The 19,571-nt window shown below is 42.8% G+C and overlaps 1 protein-coding gene across 1 annotated transcript in view; it reads left to right on the top strand.

The window, feature by feature from the left end:
* Positions 1–19,571, top strand: part of RELN (reelin) — a gene marked incomplete at its 5' end in the record, with an annotated part of 292,461 nt that overhangs the window by 239,463 nt on the left and 33,427 nt on the right. The window contains 8 exons of the mRNA XM_083366535.1: positions 641–899; positions 5,600–5,849; positions 7,389–7,557; positions 10,544–10,684; positions 11,731–11,908; positions 15,360–15,553; positions 16,295–16,551; positions 18,159–18,313. Coding sequence (XP_083222661.1) covers positions 641–899; positions 5,600–5,849; positions 7,389–7,557; positions 10,544–10,684; positions 11,731–11,908; positions 15,360–15,553; positions 16,295–16,551; positions 18,159–18,313 — 1,603 coding nt within the window. The remainder of the gene's footprint in view (positions 1–640; positions 900–5,599; positions 5,850–7,388; positions 7,558–10,543; positions 10,685–11,730; positions 11,909–15,359; positions 15,554–16,294; positions 16,552–18,158; positions 18,314–19,571) is intronic.

Here is a 19,571-nt window from a genome sequence, read left to right as displayed (position 1 = left end):
ACTGATGTGAAATAAATTTTGGTTATCCGTTGAATATTAGTCTTTGCAATAACTTTGATCTCGGCAATTGCTCCATCACTACATGTATTTAGTAAAGCAATAATGGTTTTTTTTCCTGATTTTTGCCCAGAATAAATGCACAAATCCTTTCCTGCAACCCCTAACCAATCATTTGGGGTTTTATACAGCTGCATTTCCATCTTCTGGAGGATTATATGTATATTAATAAACAAATGTAGCTCATGGCTATGTTTTATGCTTTGTCTTTTATATGCTGCCAAGATTCTGGGCTAAAATCGTGAAATTTCAGCGCAGATTCAAATTTACTGGGATGTGCATTCTATAAGTAAATCTGTCTATTTATTGATTCTGTGCTCAGGCCTGGAGGATAAATATCTTTTTTTAAAAAAAAAATCTTCTGATGCTGTTCTAATGGATAAACAAAATACAAAAGCGCAAAGGCAAGTACTTCATTTAAAAAACAAATGAGGCAAAGGCTTGAGCCACATTGATATATACGCAGAATAGAATAATGATATAGCGTTACTCGTGGCAAAAGGAATGGATGTGTTTTGTGCAACGGGAAATAATAATCGTAATATATTTCTTTTCGATTTTGGCTCTTCCACGCTTAATGTAGATTTGTGCAATTCTTCATGAGGCTGGGATGTGGCAAAGCCGTACCTGATCTCAGGAGTCAGCCGGTGTTGTTACAATATTCCCTTAATGGTGGACTCAGGTGGAATTTGCTTCAGGAATTTCTCTTCAGCAATTCGAGCAACATTGGACGTTACGTTGCCCTGGAAATCCCTTTAAAAGCTCGCTCTCCCTCTACGCGTCTTCGCTGGTGGCAGCCTTCAGAAAACGGGCATTTCTACAGCCCTTGGGTCGTTGACCAGGTAAGTCATTCTTTTTACCTGAAAACAGAAGAACGTGGTTAACCCCAGCGCTGTTCTGTCCCAGCCTACGTGAGTCCTGGTTACGCTCACAAGGAGAAACCCCTCTTCCGACAAGCAGGCAGGAACCGCAGGAAAAATACAACAATCCCCTTTTATTATTCACAGAACTGAGTCAACGTCCAAGGCAAACAAACACAGATTCACAGAAACTTCATCCTCAACACAAACGGTGGCCTTCAGCAACCAACACCTCCCACACCTTCCCTTTTATTATTCAGCGCAGGCGTGGCTTCCTAATCTCTTCTCCTTTGCCTTTGGAGCCGCCCCATTGCGTTCCTCTGTCCTACTCGCTTCTCTTGCCAGTTCAGCTCATTCCCCTCCCCCGCTACCACTTTTCTAGGATGGTCGCGGATCACCTGCCAGGTGCCAATGGACCACAAAGCCCTGGACTAGAAGACCTCCAAGGTCCCTTCCGGCTCTGCTCTGATTGATTGCAGTGGAATCCATTGAGGTACCAGGAAGGAGCTGCTCTGCAGTTCCAGGGAATGGATTCTGGCCTTGGTCAACCAGGGACCAGGGGAATCTGGCAAACTATACCCCCTTCCTCTAAGGAAAAATATCTTAATATAAGGAAGGCCAGTTGTGCATTGGAAGGGAGCCAGCCTTTCTATGCTAGAAAAATAGCAATAGCACTTAAACCAGGGCTCTTCAAACTTATGACGTGTGGACTACAACTCCCAGAGTGCCTCAGCCAGGCACGCGTGCCTGGCTGAGGAACTCTAGGAGTTGAAGTCCACACGTCATAAAAGGGACAAGTTTGAAGAGCCCTGACTTAAATTTATATACCGCGTCTTGATCTTTTACAACCCTCTTTAAGCAGTTTACAGAGTCAGCGTATGGTCCCCGGCAATCTGGGTCCTCATTTTCTGACCTCAGAAGGATGGAAGGCTAAGTCAGCCTTGAGTCTGGACAGGATCGAACTCCTGGCAGCTGGCAGAGTTCGCCTGCAATGTTGTTGTTAGCTGCGAAGTCGTGTCCGACCCATCGTGACCCTATGGACAACGTTCCTCCAGGCCTTCCTGTCCTCTACCAACGTGCCTGCAATACTGCACTCTTAACTATTGCGCCCCCGAGGAAGGAGAATGAGGAAGGGAATAGAGAGGAAGGAAGGGAAGAGTAATAGCCCTTAGACTTATATACCGCTTCATAGCGTTGTACAGCCCTCTCTTAAGCAGTTGGCGGAGTCAGCCTATCGCCCTCAACAATCTGGGTCCTCATTTACTGACCTCAGAAGGATGGAAGGCTGAGTCCACCTTGAGCCCGGTCAGGATCGAACTGCTGGCTGTGGGCAGAATTTGCTGGCAATGCTGCTTTCTAACCACTGCGCCACCACGGCTCTTATAATAATAAAAAAAATAACCTGCCCTCCAATTGCCTCATTAGGAAGTGGAAAGGAAGCATCTTCTGATGCCATTAAGCAGCTACAGAGGAACCAAAAGCTGTTGGGTCCTTATTTCTGCCCATCTTACCAAATCTGGCAAGGTGAGCTTGTTCTAGGTCCCTTCTGGAAGATGTGTCACCTTCTGGGATCTAAAAAGGCTTTGTTGCAGAGCCTCAGTTTCCCTTTCATGTTAGGATGGCCCCAACCCACTTGATCTTACAGAATGCAGAATAATTATCGAGTTGGTAGGGGACCTTGGAGGTCTTCTAGTCCAGCCCTCTGCTCAGGCAGGAGACCCTACACCCTTAAAAGCCTCCAGAGATGGAGCACCCACAGCTTCTGAAGGCAAGCTGTTAATTTTATTATTATTTTTTTTTCACTTAATCTTTCCAAATCTTTCTCAACCTTCCCAGAGGCTTAGAATTGGAGTGTCCGAAATCAGTGGGACAAATTTCTAGATTTAACCTGTGTGTGTGTGTGTGTGTGTGTGTTTGCGGCATTTCTGAACGCCGCAACGTTAAAGAGTCGAGGATGCAACCTGAGACACGTACAAAAGTTCTTGTTATTGGACTACCGACCACCCAATCGCCACGCTGCTTCCTAAATATTTGGATGTAAAACTGGAAAATTAATAAAACTTTGGTTTGTTGTTGTTTTTTTTAAGGCCAGGATAGCTTGCAGCATCTCGTCACTTTTCAAAAAGCTGATGACAACAGGGAACGGCCCGTGACTAGACGTGACGGTTTCCTCAAGGCACTCTTCATCCATTTTTTTTTCATTCCCCTCCTCAACGGGTTTCTGCATTTGTCCAAGTCAAAGCCTGCATGGTGTTGGGGTGTGTGTCTGTGTGTGTGTGTGTGTGTGTGTGTGTGTGTGTGTGATGATCCAAGCCCTACTCGTTTTGTAAGTGCATCACCACCAGCGTAGAGATGGCAATAGCGAGCTCACAGACCTTTTGATCGCATGCTGCAGATGGACACTCCTCCGAAGTTGAGATCTGTCGGGATGACAACGATGGGTTTGGTCCACGTGGCTAATTCAGAAAGTTACAACCGCAGTGTATCTCAAAACTATAGGCTGGGGGGGGGGGGAAATTGAAAGAAAGCAAAGACTACTGCTGGGCAAAACAGTGTTATGGAAGGAGTTGGGATAATTATGTTTTATTTATTTACATATTGTGGTGTTTTAATACACAGCCATCTGCCATCTGCTTAAAATTCCCCCAAATATTTGGATATCAAATTCATGGCAGAAACAAATGCCAGCAACACAAACATGGTTCCTTTTGCTCGCAGGAAGAAGAATCTTTTAGAAGTTCACATTCACTCACTGTTAATTAGGCCCGATCGCAATAAATAATATTAAAACGGTTTTTTTTAAAAAAATAAATAAATAAATGAGGAATTCACTTCGACAAGGGGGGAAAAAACCCAAGTAGTCTTCGGCGTACGATCACAATTGAGTCCCGACATTTATGTTGCTAAGTGAGACAGTCATTTGCCCCATTTTACGACCTTTCAGGCCAGCGCCGTTAAGTGAATCACAGCAGTTGTTAAGTTAGTAACGCGGTTGTGAAGGAAATCTGGCTTCCCCCCGTTGACTTTGCTTGTCAGAAGGTTGAAAAAGGGGATCGCTGAACATCACCCTGGGACACGGCAAGCGTCATAAATATGAGTCAGTTGCCAAGGGTCTGAATTTTGACCACATGATTTTTGGGGATGCTTCAACGGTCGTAAGTGTGGAAAACTTTCCTAAGTCGCTTTTTCCAGTGCCGTAGTTCAATTGGAACGGTCGCTAAACTAACTATCGTACGTTGAGGACGACCTGTATGCTAGTTTTCCAATCAGACTCAAAGCAGTAGTAAAGCATCTACTATTCACTTCAACCTGGAATTATTTGCATTACACCAAGTACAGGAGTTTTTCTTCTCGATACTTTACGCAAGCAACTTTGATTGCAGTTCTGTACAATTTAGGAGACTTACGAACAATAATTGCAAATAACTCTTTGCCTACAGAGCATTAAGGGCCATTTATGGAAAATTTACTGCACCTCTTGACCTATTTAGGACAGGATCATAGCAAAAATACGTTTTTTCTAAAATTGCCTCCGGGCTCCCATTTGTTAATAGCTTGTTATATGGAATATACGATGCTTATAACTGCGGGCAATTTTTTTTTAAAAAAAAAAATTAAGTCGTACTGAATTTAAGAGTCTTTTAGCGCCCTTTATTAAAACTCAGGAAAAATTACAGCGTACTTATTAAGCGACGGTCCCTCGTTCCACAGCCTCATTCCGTCAGCTTATGCTAGTTAAGAGATCCTTAATAATTGCACTAAGATTACAATGTTGTAGCATAAAAGAGTCTGCCTTTATTCTACACTGAGTAAAGAAGAAACATTAAAGATTAAGGTTATTGTCTTCATGTATTGTCTGTTTTAATCTTACTCTCTCTCTCTTTTTGATAGCCTCTTCCTTTACAAAGAAATATATCCATTTCTGCCATAGGAAACTAATTTAACAAGAGAGTCTTAGCTAATATTTCTGACTTAAAATTTAATGGAATGGATTGATGATGATGATTTATTTATTTATTTATTTTAATTCCATTTATATCCCGCCCTTCTCCGAAGACTCAGGGCGGCTTACAAGCTTAGCAGTAGCCTTCATTCTATGTATATGCCTGCTTATTAGGGCTTTCACACACACCCCAAGTGGTATTATTACAAAGTCAGCTTAATTGCCCCCAACAATCTGGGTCCTCATTTTACCTACCTGGGAAGGATGGAAGGCTGAGTCAACCTTGAGCCTGGTGGGACTCGAACCTGCACTAATTGCAGGCAGCTGGTGTTACTTAAGGAGGCATTAGCCCACTGCTTATATCCTGCTTTTAATATTTTTAGAAATAGTTCAAGGTGATGAACACATCTAACACACTTTTCTCTATTATTATTATTATTATTATTATTATTATTATTATTATTATTATTATTATTATTATTATTATTATTATTATTATTATTATTATTATTTGACAACATTTCGCTTCTTCTCCAGGAAGCTTCTTCAGTTCACTGAAGAAGAACTGAAGAAGATTCTTGGATGAGAAGTGAAACGTCTTCAAGGAAAAACAAAGTCCAGTTGCCTTTTGAAAAAGGACCTTTAGAATAACCATGAACCTGGATGACTGAGAATCTCCACAGACATTTCAATTTAAGGAATTTGAAATTAAGTAAGTGTTTGTGTCGCTGTATTCCAGATCCTTATCGGTGGAAACATTTCCGGCAACACAATCCTGGAAGATGATTTCAGCACCTTGGACAGCAAGAAGTGGCTTCTCCACCCAGGTGGGACCAAAATGCCCGTGTGTGGCTCCTCTGGAGATGCCCTGGTCTTCATTGAGAAGGCCAGCACTCGCTACGTGGTCACCACCGACATTGCCATCAACGAAGACTCTTTTCTCCAGTTGGACTTTGCCGCTTCATGTTCGGTCACTGACTCTTGCTACGGTAAAGGCGATTCCTTTAAACTGTTCTGTTCTGTTCTGTTCTGTTCTATTCTATTCTATTCTGTATTCCTATTCTACTCTATTCTATTCTATTCTATTCTATTCTATTCTATTCTATTCTATTCTGTATTCCTATTCTATTCTATTCTATTCTATTCTATTCTGTATTCCTATTCTATTCTACTCTACTCTACTCTACTCTACTCTACTCTACTCTACTCTATCCTACCCTAGGTAAAAGGTAAACGTAAAGGTTCCCCCGCACATGCGTGCTAGTCGTTTCTGACTCTAGGGGCCGGTGCTCATCTCCGTTTCAAAGCCGAAGAGCCAGCACTTGTCCAAGGACATCTCCGTGGTCATGTGGCCGGCATGACTAGATGCCAAAGGCGCACAGAATGCTGTTACCTTCCCACCACAGTGGTCCCTATTCTTCTACTTGCATTTTTATGTGCTTTCGAACTGCTAGATTGGCAGAAGCTGGGATGAGTAACAGGCACTCACTCTGTTATGCGGCACTCGGGATTTGACCCACCAAACTGCCGACTTTCTGATCGACAAGCTCAGTGTCCTAACCCGCTGAGCCACTGCGTCCCTTATCCTACCCTACTCTACTCTATTCTCTATTTTCTATTCTACTATACTCTACTCCTATTCTATTCTGTTCTGTCCTGTCCTGTCCTGTCCTATTCTATTCTTCATTTATTCTATTCTATTTTATTTTTCATCTATTCTGTTCTGTTCTATTCTATTCTATTCTATTCTATTTTCCTATTCTATTCTGTTCTGTTCTATTATTCTTTCTTATTCTATTCTATTCTGTATTCCTATTCTATTCTATTCTACTCTGTTCTACTCTACTCTGTTCTGTTTCTATTCTATTCTATTCTATTCTATTCTATTCTATTCTATTCTATTCTATTCTATTCTATTCTATTCTATTCTAAATATCAAACTGCTTTCCCTTTTTCAACTGCCATGGTCTTGAGAAGACACTGAATTAGTTATCCACTGTTAGGTTTAGAACATAGAGTCATAGGGCTAGAAGGGACCTTGGAGGTCTTCTAGTCCATAGAGATGAGGCATCTCTCCATATATAACTGCCAACTTTGCTCTCCAGGTTTAGTGGAATTCACACCGAGGCAGGTGTTCTTTGAAACAATATAATACTGAACACCTGGCAGAACATTTGAATCTGCTCCTCTACAGCGGTCATTCAGACGTCTATAGACATTCTCAGTCATCCAAGTCATGGTTGTTCTAAAGGTGCTTTTTCGAAAGGCACCTGGACTTTCTTTGTTTTTTCTTTGAAAACGTTTTGCTTCCCATCCAAGAAGATTCTTCAGGTTCTGATTGAAGAATCGAAGAAGCTTCTTGGATGAGAAGTGAAACGTTTTTCAAGGAAAACCAAGGAAGTCCTGCTGCCTTTTGAGAAAGCACCTTTGGAGCAATCATTCAAGTTATCTATGCTTCTTCACATGTCATGTTTTCATGCTGGCCTGTCGGCCCATCTTAACCATTTTTGCATTTCATTCTTTTTTAGCTATTGAGCTGGAATATTCTGTGGATCTGGGTCTGTCCTGGCAACCTGTGATAAGGGATTGCCTTCCTACTAATGTGGAATGCAACAGCTATCATCTCCAGAGGATCTTGATCTCCGATACCTTCAACAAATGGACCAGAATTACCTTGCCTCTTCCTCCATATACCAGGTGAATTATATTTGGCCTGCTTTTATCCAGCAGAGCAAGTTTTCCATTATATTATGAATTGTGATCAGGGATGTCTTTTTCCCTGGTGGCTACCTGTTTCTAAACTTGTTTTCCAAAGGAATTCTACAAGTTGCATATTGGTCCTTAGTTGGCTTCATTTGCTTTTGAATTATGTCAGGAAGGGCATTCTAAACAAAATCATTCCAGCGTGTCTCCCACTTCACGCAAATGAGCCCGCACAAAATCATCGCACTGTTAAAAGTCAACAAATGCTAGTTGATCATGATCTCCAGCACTTCTCTTGACATGGTGTCCTCAGGATTTCTCATAATTATTGAGCAGTCTAGAACTGCATCTCAAAAACATCTGGAGAGTACAAAAGGCTGAGACGCACATGCACACACACTCAGCTCTAAAACGTTAAGTAGGGCTCTGAGTGAAGCTGACACTTTATCGTATCTTACATTAAGTGAGATGTTCTAAAAAAAACTTTAGTACCTCGCTGATGACTGTCCTCTGCAGATTTAGCACACTTTTCTCTTCGAAATGAACAACATTGAAACAAGATGTTATTTAAGTATGTCCTATTTCTCAAGTAGAAATACAAAAAAGCAGGCTAGTTAGAGCAATAGTCTTCCTTACGATGGTGTATGGGTGTGAGACACTTAAGAATGGCCGATCAAAGAAGAATTGATGCCTCTGAACGGCTTAAATTATTTCATATACCATGGAGAGTCAGAGTAGCTAACAGAGAGGGGTTAAATCATAAATCGTATAAAAGCAGACCCGTCAATGGAAGCTAAAATCATAAGACTGTGGCCACATCATGGGCGCAAATTCATTGGCGAAGGCAGTGATGCTAGGAATGGTTAATGGGACAAGAAGAAGGGGCAAGCAAAGAGCACGCTGGCTTGATAACCTCAAATCCAGTGGTGGGATGCAGCCGGTTCGCACCCCTTCGGCAGAACCGGTAGCTAATTTTTTGTTGCCCAGGCCCAGAATGGACATCTGGAAGCGGCATCCACGCAGAGAACCGGTTGTTCACCTATTTGAATCCCACCACTGCCTATAAGTGTATGCTTTCTGGCTAAATCACTTTCTACAGTTGTCACAATTCCCCCATTACTTTCTATTTCTGACTTAAAATGAATTTATGAAACATAGATAGATAGATAGATAGATAGATAGATAGATAGATAGATAGATAGATAGATAGATAGATAGATAGATAGGCAGACAGACAGACAGACAGATAGATAGATAATTAGATAGATTAGATAGATAGATAGATAGATAGATAGATAGATAGATAGATAGATAGATAGATAGATAGATAGATAGACAGACAGACAGACAGACAGACAGACAGACAGATAATTAGATAGATAAGATATAGATTAGATAGATTAGATGATAGATAGATAGATAATTAGATAAGATATAGATAGATAGATAGATAGATAGATAGATAGATAGATAGATAGATAGGATATAGATGATAGATAGATAGATAGATAGATAGATAGATAGATAGATAGATAGATAGATGATAGATAATTAGATAAGATATAGAATAGATAGATAGATAGATAGATAGATAGATAGATAGATAGATAGATAGATACAGTGGTGGGATTCAGCCAGTTTGCACCAGTTTAGCAGAACCGGTAGCTAATTTTTTATTGCCCGGGCCCAGAACAGACTCCCGGAAGCGACCTCTATGCAGAGAACCGGTTGTTCCCCTACTTGAATCCCACCACTGCTCAAATCTGATAAAAAGTCGAACATAAAACAACCGAAAAACAGCTGTGCTTGACAGGACAGCGTGAAAAGCACCTGCCTATAAAGTCACCAAGAGTCCGACACGACTAAATGGTTAAAACCAAACGATTTCTCAAGTGCTTCCTATATAGGGTGAGGAGTTTCAACTGCCACAGAAACAGCTGGGAGAATCCCAGAGTAAGAAGGAAAGAAGGTCGTACTTGAACCGTAAATGCACCTCAGGTTTTTTTTAAAAATTGTTTCCGGTTGATCAGAAATAGTGTAGACTATAAAACCAATGGGTTAAATTCAAAGATCACCCTAATCTGACTGAAAAAGCCCCACGACTGGAGGAAAACCATCAGAAAAAGAAGAAAAAATGCTGAGGATACAAACTATAAAGGGAATAAGCAAATAGGTTGCGATCCGCCCGAACAGAACTTTTGTTCGCTCCGTGAGCAAACTTGGTTTGAAGTTTAACGCTGCCATCTAGTGTTTATTTGTTGAATAACGCCAGAGTCTCCGTTTGCTCGATACCACACACCCGTGGAAGTTGCTCGTTCTCATGTTTTAACTCCACAAGCAGTGGTGGAATTCAGCCGGCTCGCGCTGGTTCAGCAGAACTGGTAGCTAGTTTTTGGTTGAGTTTGGTGAACTGGCTGAAGCCCTAGCCCCTTTTCGCGAGGCCCAGAATGACTCTCCAGAAGTGCGTGGATGCCGCTTCCAGAAGTCCGTTCTGGGCCTCAAAGCCTTGGAGGAGGCCTCACAGGCTCGGAATAGCCCACCGGAAGTGCATGGACGCCACTTCCAGAAGTCCATTCTGGGCCTTGGAGGCCTGGAGGAGGCCTCCCAAGCCCAGAACGGCCCACCAGAAGTGCATGGATGCCACTTCGGGAAGTCTGTTCTGGGCCTCCAAGGCCTGGAGGAGACCTCCCAAGCCCAGAATGTCCTACCAGAAGTGTATGGATGCAGCTTCTGGAAGTCTGTTCTGGGCCTCGGAGGCCTGGAGGAGGCCTCGGAAGCCTGGAGGAGGCCTTCCCACACCCGGAACGGTTTGCCGGAAGTACATGGGCGCCGCTTCCACAAATTTGTTCTGGGCCTAAGAGGCTCAGGCCCAGAACAGACTTCCAGAAACGGTGTCCATGCAGAGAACCAGTTATTCACGTATTTGGATCCCACCACTGTCCACGAGCATTTTTTTCCACATCTTTTGTCTTTCCTAAAGGTCTGATGCAACTCGTTTCCGTTGGCACCAAATGGCTCCTTTCGACAAGCAGCAAACCTGGGCCATTGATAATGTCTACATAGGTGACGGCTGTATAGATATGTGCAGCGGACACGGAAGATGTTCTGAAGGGAACTGCGTGTAAGTACTCACTCCACTGAGAGAGACAAGGTAACTACAGGTAGTCCTCAACTTACGATCAGCACCGAACCCAAATTTCAGGTTGCTAAAAGTGAGGCAGCGGCGAAGTGAATTTTACCCCGTTGTACAACCTTTCTTGTCCCAGCGGTTAAATCGGTCTTTCAAATTGTACAGTTAGTAACCTGATAGTTAAGTGGCTTTGACTTTGCTTGTCAAAAGGTCGCAAAAAGGGGACAATGTGACACACACACCCGGGGACACTCTAACCGTCATAAATATGAGTCAGTTTTCAAGCATCGGAATGTAAATTGCGCGACCCCGGGGATGGTGCGGTGGTCATAAGTGTGAAAAATGGTCATAAGTCCCTTTTTCCAGTGCCGTTTTGTACAAGCTGTCCCAGAAACCTTTGAGATTCCCATTAGGAATTTTTCATCCCACTAAAACGACAGGCTGAATGTTGGTGTGCCGTCTCATCGGTTGTGCCTGTCTGGAAAAATAAGTTTTTCTTCGCCTCAAAGCCAAGAATCTTTCCGCAGAAGAGTTTTAGTAATGGGTTCTTAAACAGAATTAATTTTCAGGAAGGCTGAATCGGGGGTCAACGTATTTTCCAAACCTCCAGAAGCCAAGAGAAGAAACAACAGTTGGAAACTTGATCAAGGAGAGAAGCAACCAGGAATTAAGGAGGAACTTCCTAACAGTGAGGACAATTAACCAGCGGAACAACCCGCCTCCAGAGGTTGTAGGTGCTTCATCACTGGAGGCTTTTCAAAAGAGACTGGACAGCCACTTGTCTCAAATTGTATAGGGTCTCCTGCTTGACCAGAAGACCTCCATTTGTCCAGAAAGATCTCCTATCTGTGCAAGAAGTTGGACTAGAAGACCTCCAAGGTCCCTTCCGGCTGTATTCTGGTTCTGAAGATCTCCAAGACACCTCCTAGAGGAGACCAACGAAGCCTAACTCTGTGGAAACCCGTCCCTCTTGATGAAACGCTCAAATATTGGATGTTTGTGTTTAATCGGGTTCTCTGTCTGCTGTTTTTTTACAGGTGCGATGAAAACTGGAGCGGGTTGTATTGTGACGAGCCCGATGTGGCCCTCCCCACTCAGCTGAAAGACAATTTCAATCGTGCGCCGTCCAGCCAGTACTGGTTCACCGTCAACGGGGGGAAACTCAGCACCGTCTGCGGGGCGGTGGCTTCCGGGATGGTCCTTCATTTTAGCGGGGTTAGTATTTTGATTTGGGGCACCTTGTTTCTCTCAAGCAGGCCTTCTTTCCTCGTGCTTCCCTTTCCCCTCTGCTGCATTTTTTTTTCCTTGGGTTTGTGTTTTTGTTGCTGTCGCCGCCTGGCTGTAAACGTGACAACGTGTCGGAGGCAGGTGGGCACAGAAAAGCGAAATAGATTAAAATGCTTCATTAAAAAGATTAGCCCAAGCCTAAGTGAAAAGTAGTGACTCAAAGTTGCAGACTTCTTCTAGACGTTGAGCAGGACTATAAACTCTTAAGTTGCTTTCATATAGCAAGCCAGTTTGGTGTAGGGGCTAAGGCACCAGGATAAAAAACAGGAGACGGTGAGTTCTAGTCCCACCTTAGCCATGAAAGCTGGCTGGATGACTTTGGGTCAGTTACCAGGAGACTGTGAATTCTAGTTTCACCCTAGACATGAAAGCCAGCTGGGTGACTTTTGGCCAACTACCAGGAGACTGTGAATTCTAGTTCTGTCCTAGACATGAAAGCCAGCTGGGTGATTTTGGGCCAATTACCAGGAGATGGTGAACTCTAGTTCTGCCCTAGACATGAAAGCCAGCTGGGTGATTTTGGGCCAATTACTAGGAGATGGTGAATTCTAGTTCCATCCTAGACATGAAAGCCAGCTGGGTGACTTTGGGCCAATTACTAGGAGATGGTGAATTCTAGTTCCATCCTAGACATGAAAGCCAGCTGGGTGATTTTGGGCCAATTACCAGGAGATGGTGAACTCTAGTTCCGCCCTAGACATGAAAGCCAGCTGGGTGATTTTGGGCCAATTACTAGGAGATGGTGAATTCTAGTTCCATCCTAGACATGAAAGCCAGCTGGGTGACTTTGGGCCAATTACTAGGAGATGGTGAGTTCTAGTTCTGCCTTAGCCATGGAAGCCAGCTAGGTGACCTTGGGCCAGTTACCAGGAGACTGTGAATTCTAGTTCCGTCTTAGCTACGAAAGCTAGCTGGGTGACCTTGGGCCAGTCCGTCTCTGTCATCCCAACACATCACAGGGTTGCTGCTATGAGGAAAATAGGAAGAGGAAGCTGTGATGGATATGTTCACCCCCTTGAGTTTTTTTATAAAAATAATAAAGGGGGGGGGATAGAAATAAATAAATAAAACATGAATCTATAGCTTGCTTTCACAGCCACTAAACGTAGTTGACTGGGGAAACAACTTTTGAGAAACCAAGTTGTGTTACTGCAACGATATTTTCCGCAGGAAACCTTGAATGAATGAACGAATGAATAAATGAATGAACGAATGAATGAACGAACGAATTTATTTGCCGCCAATCTCACAATGAAACAACTCTGAGCAGTTTCCAGCATGGAATAGAATATTATATGTATTAGCTGCTTAACGAATCAAGAATAAGCAGCCACGATGATTTGTAGGAGTACCTAAGGGAATGTCGAATAGGACAGAGAGAGAAAAACCTGGACGGACTTTAAGATTTCTCTTATTTTACCCTGTTATAGTAAAGGCATTCCTGGCCTCTTGTTTGCTTTTCCTAGCTGACTTTGAAGCGCTAACATCAGTGTTGAAATTGCCACCAAGAATGAGGGATGCCCACAAACGTAGTTCAGCATCGTCTAGACAGCTACATCTTAAGCGGGGGGGCGGGCGGGGATGTGGCCAACAACCTTCTCCTATTTACTTATAATTAGGGCTGTGCAACATTTGGCTCCGATACATGAAAAGTGCTTTTGAGCATGCAGGCGGGGCAGCAGATGTAACACCTGCCTGGAGTCCATGAAAGTAGCCGTATCTTTTCATGGGATTGTCTATGGAGATTCTCGATGATCCAAGTCAGGGTTGTCCCCAAGGTGCTTTCACCCCCCCAAAAAAAGGCAACTAGACTTTTTTTTTCCTTTGAAAATTTTTCACTTTTCATCCAAGAAGCTTTTTCAACCTCTAACTGACTGGTGGAGAATGGAAGGATTCATATTCCCTGCAGTCATCCCGTTGTTGTTGTTGTTAGCTGCAAAGTCGTGTCCGACCCATCGCGACCCCATGGACAACGTTCCTCCAGGCCTTCCTGTCCTCCGCCATCTTCTGGAGTCCATTTAAGCTCACGCCTCCTGCTTCAGTGACTCCATCCAGCCACCTCATTCTCTGTCGTCCCCTTCTTCTCTTGCCCTCAACCTTTCCCAGCATGAGGCTCTTCTCCAGTGAGTCCTTCCTTCTCATTAGGTGGCCAAAGTATTTGAGTTTCAACTTCACGATCTGTTCTTCTAAAGAGCAGTCAGGGTTGATTTCCTCTAGGACTGACCGGTTGGATCGCCTCGCAGTCCAAGGGACTCGCAGGAGTCTTCTCCAGCACCAGAGTTCAAATAACATAGAATAACATAATTGGAAGGCACCTGGCAGGTCTTCAAACCCATGGTGGACTTAGGAAAGCAAGTCGTTAACACTCATTTGCAGAATATAATAACAATAACAGTAATAATAATAAAAGTTGGAAGCAACCATGGAGGTCATCTAGTCCAACCCCCTGCTCAGGCAGGGAAACCCTATCCCATCTCAGACAAATGGCTGTCCAATGTCTTCTATAAAACTTCCAATGTTGGAGCATTCACCGCTTCTGGAGGCAGGTTGTTCCACCGGTTAATTGTCCTCACTGTCAGGAAATTCCTCCTTAGTTCGAGGTTGCTTCTCTCCTTGATTAGTTTCCATCCGTTGTTTCCTGTCCTGCCGTCAGGTTTTCCATTCCCTACCAGCCTGAAAAATCTTCTTGGGTGAGAAGCAAAAAGGTTTTCAAAGGGAGGGGGGAAAAAAACCCCAAAAAATTCCAGTTGCCTTCTAGAAAAACAACAACGCACCTTTGTTTTTTTTTTGTGGGATTGTACCACCAACCTTTTCAGCTGCCAAATAACTTAGAAAAAGATGTGGCTGCTTTAAAGAGTTGCAGAGAGGCGAAGTGCTCGTCCTCGCTTTCCTCTGCTCCAAAGTAACAATTTTGCACTGAGCCAAAAGCAATGCATAGACCTGTTCATAAACCTCCTAATCCTGGTTTCGCCTTCTTTGGAGAAACAAAAAAAAAAAAACCAACAACTAACCTTGGTCCTGCTTTTCTAAGCCTATCAAGCCGGTTGAGCTCCGGATGGCGCCCAACCTTCGCTCCTTCCCACGCGATCTGAAGACTTATTTATTCGAACAAGCCGGCCTGGCCTGATGGGGGATGGGTTGGGATTTTATTGTTGTTCTTAATATATTTATTTATTGTTTTAGCTTGGGCATCGTGTTTAATTCTTTTTAACTTTTGTATCTTGTATTTTTATATGTTTGCCCTGTTCACCGCCCTGAGTCCTTCGGGAGAAGGGCGGTATACAAATAAAATTATTAAAAATTATTATTAAATTATTATTAACAAGGTTGGTTGTCTTTCCCTTAGCGCTCTCCATTTTTCCCCCCTTTCTTTACTAAGGGATGCAGCCGTTTGCTCGTGACGGTGGATTTAAACCTAACCAAGGCAGAATTCGTTCAATTTTATTTCATGTATGGATGCCTGATCAGCCCCAATAACCGTAACCAAGGAGTTCTTCTGGAGTATTCCGTGAACGGTGGCATTACGTGGACCCTTTTGATGGAAATATTTTACGACCAGTTCAGCAAGCCAGGGTAATAGCGACGTTCATCTTGCCTGTTGAAATAACTCATCAGATCTTATCCTGTCAGTATCAATAAACTGAACTAAAAGTAGACTTTCCCTAAGACTGCCGTTATACTGTTAAACTCAGTGGGTTTTTTTTTCAGATTGATCCCCGCTTCCTTACTGATGCTTAATTTAGGAGTAACATCTTTGTAGCCATTTAGTAGTTAAAACGAGGTCTTTCATACCCTTAAAGTCAGCACAATAACCGTGTTCGTGTAGAGCAGGGGTCTTCAAACTTGGCCACTTTTAAGACTTGTGGACTTCAACTCCCAGAATTCCTCAGCCAGCCTTGAGGGCTGGCTGAGGAATTCTGGGAGTTGAAGTCCACAAGTCTTTAAAGTGGCCAAGTTTGAAGACCCCTTATGCAGAGAAACGGAACGACAAGTTCAGTTATTCAACTATGAATAATTCCCATCATGCTTTGGGGCTGGGCCATCTTTTCCAAGCCATTTCTACCTGTCCAATCCAGCCGTTTGGGCAGGTTATGATCACATGACCCCGGGACACGGCAGCCATCGGAATTCTGATCAGATGACCCTGGGGAGGCCGCAACGGTCGTTGAGTGTGAAACAGGGCCCTAAGTCACTTTTTACAGTGCCGTTGTAACTTTGAACGGTCACTAAACGAGCCGTTGGAAGCCGAGGACGGCCCGTGTGTGTTTCTTCTGAAATATTTGACGGAGTGGCGTGTGATGTTTCTCCATTTAGCTTTGTGAACATTCTCCTTCCTCCGGATGCCAAGCGAGTAGGGACGCGTTTCCGCTGGTGGCAGCCGAAACACGAGGGTCTCGACCAGAGCGACTGGGCAATTGACAATGTGCTGATATCGGGCTCAGCGGATCAAAGGACCGTGATGCTGGATACCTTTAGCAGTGCACCGTTGCCCCAGCACGAACGCTCGCCTGCCGATGCGGGACCCACGGGCAGGATCACTTTCGACATGTTTGTCGATGACAGGACAACAGGTAATTGTTGACACAGTTGCAAATTATTGGGAGAGTTGGGTTTTTAAACGCACACACAAACGTGTGTGTGTAGGTGTATATGTGTGTGTGTGTGTGTATGTATATATATATGTGTGTGTGTGTGTGTGTGTGTGTGTATGTTTATATATGTGTGTATGTGTATAATTATGTGTATATGTATGTATGTGTGTATATGTGTGTGTATATATATATATATATATATGCGTGTATGTGTGTGTATATATATATGTATATGTGTGTATGTGTATAATTATGTGTATATGTATGTGTGTGTATATATATGTGTGTATATATATATATATATATGTTTATATATGTGTGTACGTGTATAGCTATTTGTGTGTATATGTGTGTGTATGCATGTATATGTGTGTGTGTCTGTGTTTGTGTGTCTGTCTGTCTGTCTGTCTGTCTGTGTGTGTAGCTATATATGTACACACACACACACACACACGTACACGTTTCCCCAAAAATAAGACCGGGTCTCCTATTAATGTTTTGCTCCAAAAGACGGGTTAGGGCTTATTTGGGGAAAATACTGTACTAAATGCGTCCATCTGGCTGACGATCTTAACTGGGGCTTATTTTTGGGGTGGGGCTTATATTACAAGCGTCCTGAAAAATCATGTTAGAACAACTAACCAGTGGAACCACCTGCCTCCAGAAGTGGTGAATGCTCCAACACTGGAAGTTTTTAAGAAGAGACTGGACAGTCATTTGTCTGAAATGGTATAGGGTTTCCTGCCTGAGCAGGGGGTTGGACTAGATGACCTCCAAGGTCCCTTCCAACTACTTCTTCTTCTTCTTCTTCTTCTTCTTCTTCTTCTTCTTCTTATTATTATTATTATTATTATTATTATTATTATTATTATTATTATTATTATTTTCAGGGAAACATGATATATATGCGCACATAAATACACACACACACACACAAAGTTTATAAAACAAAGATATAAACTTAACAAAAACAAATGGTCCAAGAGAAAAATAGGTTGTTTTTTTAAACAAAAAAAGGAGAAAGCCAGAAGTAGAAAAAGGTAGAAGTAATACAAGGATACAAAACTGGCAAAATATATATATATTAAATTTTACAGATGATAAAAGAAGGGTTGAATTGAATGCCGCTTAAATTCAGCCCGTAGGTGAGAGTAGGGACGACACGTTTACTGGTGTTTTTTAACCTTGACATTTGTGTAATAAGAAGAAATCAAGCACAAAAAAACAATCTTCAGAGTGATTTTTAAAAAGATCAACCGATCACTTTTTCCCCAAGCAGGTAGCAATTCAAAAGACAGGTCCACAAAGGGATATAAAAAGATATAATCGAGAGTCCTTGAACCAGGCACAGAGGGAGGAAAAAAAACAGGGTTACCACCAAGCTCGATTTTTCCCTAAAAGGTGGGCATCTAGTTAAAGCTGCTATTTAAAAAAAAAGCATAATTCATCATCATGTTACAATCCACTAATATTTCAGTTATCCGGACATTTGTTTAAAGGAACTAAGGCAACCTAGTTAACCGCCGTCGTTACGAAATGCTGAGGTTTTAGAAGATTGATCAGAATTTTCTTTTTTCTCTCTGAAGTGAGCGAGCTCTGGATGTTCCACGATGATTGCTCTATTGAAAAATTCTGTGACTCTCCGGATGGGGTCCTGATGTGTGGCAGCCATGATGGCAGAGAGGCCTATGCCATCACTCATGATCTGACTCCGACGGAGCGTTGGATCATGCAGTTCAAGGTATGGAGATTTCATGGACCTCGATCTTGTGTTAGGTATTGTTGTGCAGAGGTCTCCTTATGCTACCAAAGAGTTGCACAGACCAGGAAGGGTGCTGAGAGCAGTAAGAGTCACACAGTAATCACAAGAGTACACTGAGTTGTAAAAGCAAAAAGTATTTTACTTTGAGGTGGTGTAAGAACAAAAATGCACGGTCAAAAATAAACAGTCCATGTCATACACAATAGCAACAGTCCAAGGAGTAATCCAAAATACAAAGTCTTCTTACCGGTCCGGAGGTCAATACACAGTTGTACAGGTTTATCACAGTAGTAAACCAAAAGTACAGCAAAACAGAGCAAAAACATTAATAGTAGAGAGCAGTGAATTCAGAGAGAGAGAGAAGCTACGTTCCTAGCTCCCTCTTATGGCCATGAGAACACTTACACACCCATTGGCCAATTAACATCTTAAAGTCACAACATCATAGTTAATATATTTTCAACCCAACATTGTAGGCTATCACCATATGTCTAACATCTTGGATAGCTACATTATTGTTATCAGTATACCTGTTGAACTGATGAGCTAAGTGCTGGAGTAAGCTAAGTCCCTTTCAACAGTGGAGGGACACAGGGTAGAAGAACATCCTGCAGAAAGCACAGCTCTACAAAACGGTCCTTTCAGCAGCTCCAAGAAGGCTCCACACCCATTTGCACCACTCAGGTGACCCTGAGGACACAGGTAACCCCCCCCCCAGTGGCCTCAATGACTCTCTAAAACAGGGGTCTTCAAACTTGGCCCTTTTATGACTTGAGGACTTCAACTCCCAGAATTCCCCAGCCAGGCACGCTGGCTGAGGAATTCTGGAAGTCCACAAGTCATAAAAGGGCCAAGTTTGAAGACCTCTGGTCTATTATATCTATCTATCTATCTATCTATCTATCTATCTATCTATCTATCTGTCTGTCTGTCTGTCTGTCTGTCTGTCTGTCTGTCTATCTGTCTATCTATCTATCCATCCATCCATCCATCTATCCATCCATCTATCATTTTTCTCTCTCATCCATCTATCTACTCTATTTCTCTATAGTCTATTTATCATCTAACTATCATCTATCACAAGGGTCTTCAAACTTGGCCCTTTTATGACTTGTGGACTTCAACTCCCAGAATTCCGCAGCCAGGCACGCTGGCTGAGGAATTCTGGAAGTCCACAAGTCATAAAAGGGCCAAGTTTGAAGACCTCTGGTCTATTATATCTATATCTATCTATCTA

This window comes from Vipera ursinii (genome assembly GCF_947247035.1).
Source record: "Vipera ursinii genome assembly, chromosome: 6".
In the NCBI taxonomy this organism is placed as follows: Eukaryota; Metazoa; Chordata; class Lepidosauria; order Squamata; family Viperidae; genus Vipera; species Vipera ursinii.
The sequence above is the reverse complement of the archived record's forward strand: the minus strand, read 5'-3'. Positions and strand labels throughout refer to the sequence as shown.